We start from the raw sequence: 10023 nt of genomic DNA, 5'->3' as shown, positions 1-10023 counted from the left end.
GGAGATGGCCGGTGGCGGCCAGAGCTGAGCGAGCAGCGGGCAGAGACTCGGGCAGGAAGAAAATGTTGGAGGAATAAGAGAGAGACTGGTTCACGGAGATGTGTTGGGCAACGGTGGAAAAAAAGCAAACCGGCTATACCTGACAACTGGGGCCACGGGACAGCTACACGTTTGCCTGCCGAACGATCCCTCGCAAGCCACAATTCACCAGGAGGGTGGATTTCTTGGGAGCTTTAGAGTTTTAAGGGACTAGCTAGCTTTGAAGTATGTTGGCCTAAGCCATTTGTTTTATGGGTTTGTATTTTTATATTCAATATATGAAAGTAACATTGATCGGCCTGTACGGAGGAGATACAATATGCTCAAAATTCAATTTCATAATTAAAAAATGTAAATACATTTGCAGTATTTTTCAATATATAAAACTAGACTAACGGTGGAGGAACCACAGTGGTATTTTATTAAGAGAGTGGTGAGGCTTGAACTTGGGAGGCCTAGCACACCAGCTCATGTGCTTGACAGTACGTAAGCCCCCAAGTCTTTCTTGTATTTTTCAATATATAGATTGTCAGATTGACAATACTAAAAGTGAAAATGACATAGTATCGTGGTACTACGATCCGATCCGATGATCTGATACAGCTGACAAGAAAATGATACAAGAAACTGAGAGACACACGGGCAGGTGAATATCTTCTGCTCAGGTGAATATCTTGCGCAGACGATCTACTGAATAGGCGAACGACGTCACAGTCTCCTCAAGGCAGCGGTTCTTCTCTTCCCGGGTCCAGCTCTGAGCATAGATGTGATCGGGTTAAGACACTGAGAGACACACGGGCAGAAAAAAAATAAGAGCACGAAATCAAAGCTTGTGGACTTACAGAAGCAACTTGGTTAAGTTTTGTGCGGACATTCTGCAGCAGCTCGGACAGGGTACCTTCCCACTTGTAGAATTCCAGCTCTTTCTTGTTCAGAATCTTGTCAGCAATCTGACATGAATAGATGGCAAGATTACTAGGTTAAACGATATTCATCAATGGAGGAACAGGTGACTCTCGCTCACACCACACTGACAGATTACAGTCTGTCATGATGCCCTGATTTGCATTGGATATGTAAATATAAGGATTCATGCTCCACAACGAAATGGCCAGCTATAGAATGAATGTAGAAGTATTTACATAGTAGAAGAACGAGATATCAAACAGATCCGTGTATAAAGTGACCCTCAACGGAGTGCATAAAGTAATAGCATGCATATTACTATCTTCTTTTGGAATTTCAATCACCAAAACAAGAAGATTGAGAAGAACCAGTGCCAACAACACATTGTTAACAACAATATGGGAAGCCATTCAAACACACACACTATTTGACATCACATGAACGTTTTGGTATAAGGTTTTGTGCTGAAAAGTGGTACCTTTTTGCCGGTCAGTCGACCTCCAGCAGATTGACCAAAGTACATATTATAGAAGTGACAGAAAAATGCTTGCTGGTCCTTCTCAGACAACTCTTCCAGATAAGAAGCATATTTAGTGTCTGAAGCAGATGGTTCTGGAATTGTGTGACCCTGTTCGCTGAACCATTTCAGATCTTTCTTCAGTGCCTCTGATCTCTCTAACCCAGTATTCTGAAACTCCGCATCTGATAGGCATAGATAACTAGAATGTCAATCAGCAGCATCTAGCTAACAATGATGAAAGAAATGTTCCAGCTCCTTACGGCAGGAAAAGGTAGGTAATCTGTCACATAACCACTATGAGATTCCAGTAATTACGCCATTTATTGTTCTATAAGCAGAAATCGAGCCAGCTCGGCTCGCTAAAGCTCATTTCGTTAACGAGCTAACTCGACTCGACTCGTTATGAAAACGAGCTCGAATCCAATATTGGCTCGACTCGTACAACTCGCGAGCTAGCTCGTTTAGTTTGTTAAGCTCGTTAATGATATGAACATAAAAGCTTACAAATATGATAAAAATGATTACTTGGGAATTTAAAATGTACATATTAAACATGTACAATGTTCACAAACAATTGTAATCATGTGCCAACTTAACTTACAATTGTCAGTACCATCAAGTCAGTACCATGTACATGACCATTGACCACAACCAATTGTACATGACCACAATGGTCAGCACGTTAGTAACATATACATGACCAAATAATTGTAATTTCCTTGAACGTCTAGGCGTTGTGTTGTGCGCCTGGGACGCAGGGTGCTTGGCTGATCTTTTGTACTGAGCCTAACGAGTTACATGAGTACTCGTGAGATCGGCTCGTTTAACTCGTTCTATAAATGATCTTAAACCAAAGCTTGGCTCGACTCGTTATTCTTCTAGTTCGAGTTGATTCGAGTCGAGTCACGAGCTACTCGCTTAGCTCGCGAGATTCGAGCTTTTTTTCCAGCCCTAAGCAGAATAAACAAAGTACATGCATTGAGTTAAACTTTCCAGTTCCAACTACGGCTTTTCCTCATCTTGCTCATTTTAGCTCGAGCTTGGTAAGTTTTCTTGCAGCTTTTCAATCATTCGTCTTATTGTCTCGTGCTTACCATCTCATGCTAATTCTTTTTCCATGCTTGTAGGTTCACCCATCGGTTGGATCCAACAATGTGCCGCTCCACCCCGGTTCTTCTAAAAATCTGCAAGAAAGCCCAGTGACGCCTACTACGGTTCTCAGCCTCTGACTCAGCACCACACTTCGAACATCAGGAGGGCACTGTGACTCCAGGCGAGTTCTCCTAGTCTTGTGCTACTCATGCTTGTGGGTCTTTAATCCATAGATAGCAATCTTTAATAATTTGGGAAATTTTGGAACTTATGAATTATTCATATTGCTATTGTGCAAACCATATGACTACACTTGTCAAAATTTAGAAGTTGTCAAAATCATGTGAGTACACGGTAGAAATCATGTGACCGTTCTCCTATGTTTAGTCTTTTAACTTGTACGAATTTCAACTTGTAAAAAAAATCATGTTTAGTCTTTTAATTTGTACATATTTGGAACTTGTGGAAATCAGGTGAGCACACTTGTAAAATTCTATAACTTGTCAAAATCTATAATTGTATAATTCATACATTTGCTTTCATATTTGTAGTATCGCATCATGGGCGCCGTCGTCGTTGTGTAGTACTTGTGTTTGATGGATTTGTGATCTTCATGTTTCATGGACAAGTGACTTCAACTTGTTTGATGAATTTGTACATGTTTGGGTACTTCGGAACTCGATGGACTACTTGTGCTTGGAACCTGATAGATTTGTGCTAGATATGTGTGTGCTCTATATATGTTTCTGCTTCTTTTCAGAATGGTAGAATATATTTATTGTGCTGAATTGCAGGGATTTGAAACAAAACAGCTAAAAAATAAAAATAAAACTGGGGCCTTTACCGAGTGTTACACTCAGTCAAGGTGCCACATGTCAGAATCTAGTAGCATCTGGGCGCCTCTCTGACGAAATGGTCAGGCTGGCAATCGTTTTGTCGAGTGTATTCCGAAATACTCGGCAAAAATTTCGCAAAATACACTCGGCAAATAGTCCAGAACCGCGGTGTGTTTTGAAAACACACAATGTAAAGTTTTTGAATATTTGTCGTGTGTTTTCTGTAATACACTCAGCAAAGTTTTCGAAACTTTGTTGTGTATTTCGAAAATACACTCGGCAATTTTCGGAAACTTTGCGGTGTATCGGCTTAAACACTCAGCAAATGATGTCACGATGGCTCTCCGTTAGCGTCGACAGGCCGTCAAGGGTGCTTTTTTGCACAGAGATGCAGAAAGACACTAGGCAAAGACTTTGCCGAGTTCTGGGCTTTATACACTCGGGAAATGTTCTTTGTCGACAATATTTTTACCGTGTCCTATTTGCCGAGTGTAACACTCGGCAAAGTTTTTGCCGAGTTTTATTTTGGGTTTACCTAGTCTTTTTGATGCTCGGCAAAGGTGCCAAATCCGGTAGTGCATGATACATAAGGGTTTCTGCTAAGTATGTCGACACAAATAGGGAGACGGAGGTTGCACTGCAAACAGTGATGTAAAAGGAGCCAGCCATCTAGCCCTGGCTATGCGCCACCCTGCCGCCAGCATAGTGCCTAGCGCTATTTAGAGCACTGATTTTCAAAGATCAATTTGCAAAAAGGCATTGAAAGCTATCAATGAAAAAAGTCTTCAATTATCATTCTAAATGCAGAGGCCGGGGTAATCCTCTTTTTCGAAAAAAGAAAAAAAACATTCTAGATGGAGAGACTTCACATGCACGAGTAAGATGGCAAATATAGCTTCCAACATGTTTGCCAGTAGAGGAAAACCCACTATAGCAATACGTACCGTTACATGTGAAGCAAACAAATACACCACATCCATATCACAAGCAAATGTGAATAAAAATGCACCAGTTCCAAATAATTTTAGTTGATAATGACTTGATATACTTCATCAAAATAATGACTTGATATATGAACACTGTCACTAGAAAATGTCGATGAGATTATTCAAACTGGAAAGTGTGAAAAATTGAAGCGAAGTGTTTCCCCTGGAGCATTTTAGATACAAAATATTGTCGAATCACCAAGGAATTGAACATGCCTCTTCGCAACAGGTGAGAACCTACCTACGTTTTATTAAATTTGTGCGGATCCAATCTTAATTCTGAAGTACATCTCATCACAGGTTTATAATAGCAAAAAAAATCACACAACATTCTGTTGAACATTCAGTGTAATACCTGGTTTTACAACAAATTAGGCATGTATTATCTCGAAAGCATCCGCAATAATCATGGGTTAAAATCTTTGAACACCTTAATTTGGATTAGTAACCCATGATTAGTATTAGGATATCATATTTTTCGCAAACATTATCAGTAATGGCAAAAATAATTGCCTGTCTCTGAATCCTGGCTCTTGGTAAACATTCGATTTTAGTTTAGCAGAAAGCAGTATGAATGGATTATTGTGACCAAAATAAACTGTAGCACGAAATCTCTACCCGCCCGCCACACACTAGAGGAGGCAAAACATTGACTGGTAGAGCTAATTAGTAATTACACAAAACCAGACGGAAGGACGGGTTTGCTGTGACTCACACCATGGGACGGCAGCGCGGTCGACGATGTTCTCGAGCGTCTGGAAGATGAGCTTGCTGTCGACGAGGAAGCGCAGGTAGGCCTCAAGGTTAGGCTCCAGCTCGTTGAGTGACGGTCCCTCAAGCTCCTTCTCCCCTTCGCTGGCCTGGTCCTTGGTGTGCATCCGCATCGCCGCAGCCCTCATCTCCTCTACGAAGGTCTTACCGGCCCCTTCGTCCCCTCTTGCCGCTGCCGCTGCTGCGACCATCCTCCTCCGCTGGGAATGAATTTGCACAGAAATCCCGGGCACACGGTGCGCCCCCAACGACACGGACCGGCCGCTGCTGTTCATCCCAGCGGCCGAAACGGAGATAGATACGCGCGGAGAGGAGGCAAGGGTTGCTGCTGCGAGCGCCATGGAGTCGACGATGGCGAAAGGGAAGTGCGGGGGTTGGTGGCGAGATACTGCCGCGGGTGCCATGGGAACGGCTTCACTTATAGCGCTTGGGTATCGTGCCAGGGAAGGCGAGTCTAGCACATGGAGGAGCACGACACAGATTCTTTGACTTGCAAGAGGAAAGTCAGATAAGACTTTGGCAATTCTCAGCCATTAGATTTAACATCTGCGGTTCAGATTTGGGGCTACGGGAACAAAACAGTACAACGACAGTGTTTTTCCACGGTGCTTTTGCTAGTGCAATTTGTCTCAGAGCATCTCCAGCCGCGCCCCCGACAGGTCCCCCTAGACGCCTTTTACGCGTCGGCGTCGAAAAAACCCTGCTCGCGTTCCCAAGACGCCGAAATCTACCGGCTCGGCCCGTTTTTGGGCCCGGCGATCGCAGGCCGAACTCAGTGCACGGGGGGGGGGGGGGGGGGGGGGGCGCTCGGGTGCTCCGGCGCAAGGGGAAAACACGCCTAGGCCACACTGTCAGGTGAAAAGTCAAGCCAATCGTCCAGATTCGCCTCCCACCCCCGCGCGCTCGGCCACCACCCTGCCGATCCCGGCGCCGCCCACCGCCCTGCACCGCTAGATAGGCCATTCCCCACCGAAAAAGAGAGAAGGTTTCGCCGCGGCAGCCTCTCCACCACGGTCCGGGCGAGTTTTCCGGCGCTCCGGCAGCGCAGGGCGGTATACCGGCGGGTGTGCACCCACCATGCACGCCCGCCAGGTGTTCGGCGATTTGTCTGCTCAACGATGGACTCGGACGACGAGGAGGCGCTCGCCGCGCTGTTGGAGGAGGAAGCCGATGCCGACGTCCAGGAGGAGGAACATCTCATGGTCCTCGCCACCCTCGCCGGCCTGCTCGGCCGCGGCGAGGTGGCTCGGCACCGGGGCGGCTGAAAGCAAAGAACTGGCATCGTCTGGAAGGCTACTGCATGCTCTACTCCGACTACTTCACCGACGCTCCACTATATGGCACAAAGTATTTGGGCGCCGTTATCGGATGAGCCGAAAGGTTTTCCTCAGGATTGTGTATTCCATCCTGGAGTTCGACAGCTACTTCAAGTGCAAGAAGGATTGCACCGGCAGACTTGGATTCACCTCAATCCAGAAGTGCACGACATCTATGAGGATGCTTGCTTACGAAGCTCCCGGTGATTCACTCGACGACTATGGGCGCATGGCCGAGTCCACGACCATTGAGTGTTTCTACAAGTTCTACAGGGCAGTGGTGGCAGTAGTTGGACCACAATACTTGCGAACACCCAATGCGGAAGATACTTGCAAACACCCAATGTGGAGCACCTATGGAGGCTCAAGGACAACGCCTAGCTCGAAGTGTGATTGCTAGTACAATTTGTATCACAATGCACAGTGCACTCCAGTTTTAATCCCCGCATCTACACGTATCGCTCCCAGCCGCGAGGATTTCTCCTTGTTCGAAGGATTGAAAGGACGATCCCTTCGCCGGTATATATCCACGCATACTGTATTTCAATCCATCAGCGTTCCACCGTCCAGAGAGCATTGCGTTAATGGCGAGAGTAGAACAGCCTTCCAACCTATGATGGAGAACTCTTGGAGAAGTATTGGGCAGCCCTAGACGGTCCTACTAGAACTTGCTTGTATGCCTTGTGTGTGAATACCATTCGGGAATAGTGTTTTTATCGGTAACACGACAGTGCGAGGAGAGAGTTAAGAACCTTAGATGGCGGCTTGGACTTAAACATTGTATTGTGCATGATAGTAAAAGCAAAGGAGCTGGTATAGCTTTGTTTTGGGATTAAGGCATTGAAATAAAAAGGCTCTCATATGGCGTGAGATGCATCGATGTCACTATCCGTGATGATCCCCATGGTTCGAAGTGGCGGGGAACTTTTGTGTATGGGGAGCCTAGAAGTCAAGATAGACACTTTATGTGGAGTTTGCTAAGGAGGATTAAACCGAATGTTGGCGTACCTTGGCTCATGATTGGTGACTTCAACGAATGTATGTGGCATCATGAGCATTTTTCTTCAGCTCGAAGATCAGAAAGTAAGATGGCAAATTTTAGAGAGTTTTGTCTTATCGTGATAAAGATTTTTGTTATGGATGCTACCTAGCATAATCTCGATATGGCATGAATATTAAGACACGAGTGAATCAAGACAATAGTCTATCAATTTTACATAAAAACATCAATTCTCAGGAATACCAACAAACAATCATGCCTTTCAAAGTAACAATGCTAAAGGACACTATCCCTACAAAATCATATAGTCTTCTCATGCTCCATCTTCTTAATACAAAGTATAAATCATGTACTACCCCGGTGTCAGCCAAACAAGTGGTTCATACTTTTTAATGCGCTTTATTTTTTTCAACTGTCACGTAATACATGAGCGCGAGCCATGAATATAACACTATGGGTGGTATAAAATGCGGTGTTAGAGGTTTATGTAGTGAAGACAAAAATGAGAAAGTCTCACATCGACTAGGTGGATCAATGGGCTATGGAGATTCCCATCAATCGATATCAATGCGAGGAGTAGGGATTTTCATGCAACGGATGCACCAAGAGCTATATGTGTATGAAAGTTCAAACTGAAAAACTAAGTGGGTGTGCATCCAACTTGTTTGGTCATGAAGACCTCGAGCATTTGAGGAAGCCCATCATCGGAATATACAAGCCAAGTCTATAATAAAAAATTCCCAATAGTTATATGAAAGTGATAATATAGGAGACTCTTTATATGAAAAACATTGTGCTTCTTTGAAGCACAAGTGTGGAAAAGGATAGTAACATTGCCCCTTCTATCTTTTTCTCTTGTTTTCCTTTTTTTTCTTTTTCGCCTTTTTCCGTTGGGCTCCTTTTGGCCTCTCTTTTATAGAACGGTCTCATGGACTTCATCCCCAGCTTAATTTGAGTAGTCCTTAGTCTCCACATTCTTTTCCTCACTAGGGCAATCCTCTAACAATGATGATCATCACACTTTTATTTTCTTACAACTCGATAAAACTAATACATGATGACTCTATATGAATGTCTCTCGCAGTGTACCAGGATGTGCAATGATCTAGCGTAGCAAAGATATTAAAAAATAAACAAGCCATGAAAATATCATGCTAGTTATCTTGTGATCATGCAAAACAATATGACAATGAATGATCAAGTTATGTATATGATGATGATGGAAATTGCATGGCAATATATCTCGGAATGGCTATGAAAATGTCATAAGGCCTTATACAATGCAAGGTGTATAACAGAGGTGCTTGAAGAAATAAACCTGGCTTTTCTTAAGCACCGGTGCTTATTTATACAGGGCGGACGCTTAATTAAGCGTCTCTCCTGTAGAAATAGGCACCAGTGCTTAAACAAAACCCGGTTTATTTTTCTAGCACCTCCCTAAGAACCTAGCATTGTACAAGGTCTAATAGGTAGGTATGGTGGCTGTTTTGACACTAGTAGAAAAAGGGTCAAATGTGAGACACATTAGTCCCGGTTTGCATTTGAGCCGGCACTAATGTGTCCATTAGTGTCGGTTCAAACGGCTAGGCGGGAGGAGATCTTCAGTACCGGTTCAGGTCGAACATTTAGTACCGGTTCATGACACGAACCGGTACTAAAGATGCTGGGGCCCGGCCAGCCCCTTTAGTACCGGTTCGTGGCAAGAACCGGTAGTAAAGAGGTTGTGGCAGGTAGTTTTTAGTCCCACCTCGCTCCCCTAGCAAGATTTTTACCACCTTAAATATGTTATTTCTCAAACTATCACAAGCACTTGGTCTTCATTGAACTCTATGTGTAGAATTTGTGGTCGCAATATGAGTCTTCACCGGTTTTTAAACCGTTGAGGACTCATATTGACAATTCAGATTGTACACAAAAAGTTCATTGATAATCAATGTATTTTTTATGCATATTTTTACATGTTTACGCCCTCACTCTCTCCACTCACTTGGTCTCCCCCTCAATCCCCCCGCGCCGGTCCTCCCCCGCCGGCCGCCCCTTACTCTCTGCTGACTTAGCATCTGTTACACGGTTACTTCATTTTTTTAAAATTATTTGAACTCCAGACTTCTTTTGCGTTCAGTATGCAGCATTCAAAGCGACGTCGTCAATTTTCAACCCTTTCTGACATCATTTGCTGTTTTTCAGTCATTTACCGATTTGTTTAGAGAGCTAAATGACCGTGAAATTGAAAATCACTACAAAATGAACTCTGAAAATGTTGAAACTTGGCATGGTATCATCATTTCACCCACATAGCATGTGCAAAAGAGTAGGGAGGGTTACGTCAAAAACTGGACGCACTTCGTGTACAAACTGGACAATCTCTTTCGGAGTATCAGGGTTTCGGACGAGAACTCGTCTGTTACACGGTTACTTCATTTTTTTAAAATTATTTGAACTCCAGACTTCTTTTGCGTTCAGTATGCAGCATTCAAAGTGACGTCGTCAATTTTTAACCCTTTCTGACATCATTTGCTGTTTTTCAGTCATTTACCGATTTGTTTAGACAGCTAAA

The 10023-nt window shown here is 43.9% G+C and overlaps 1 protein-coding gene across 1 annotated transcript; it reads right to left on the bottom strand.

Moving 5' to 3' along the window:
- Nucleotides 1–418: 418 nt before the first annotated feature.
- Nucleotides 419–5517, bottom strand: LOC123050489 (heme oxygenase 1, chloroplastic). Its single transcript, XM_044473273.1, has 4 exons — nt 5095–5517; nt 1424–1647; nt 882–989; nt 419–793 (listed from the first exon to the last, which is right to left on the bottom strand). The coding sequence occupies exons 1-4, from the start codon at nt 5489–5491 to the stop codon at nt 701–703; spliced, it is 822 nt and encodes a 273-aa protein (XP_044329208.1). The 5' UTR covers nt 5492–5517; the 3' UTR covers nt 419–700.
- Nucleotides 5518–10023: the final 4506 nt, after the last annotated feature.

Source organism: Triticum aestivum, chromosome 2D (assembly GCF_018294505.1).
Source record: "Triticum aestivum cultivar Chinese Spring chromosome 2D, IWGSC CS RefSeq v2.1, whole genome shotgun sequence".
Lineage (NCBI taxonomy): Eukaryota > Viridiplantae > Streptophyta > Magnoliopsida > Poales > Poaceae > Triticum > Triticum aestivum.
This window is presented reverse-complemented; position numbering and strand designations above follow the sequence as displayed.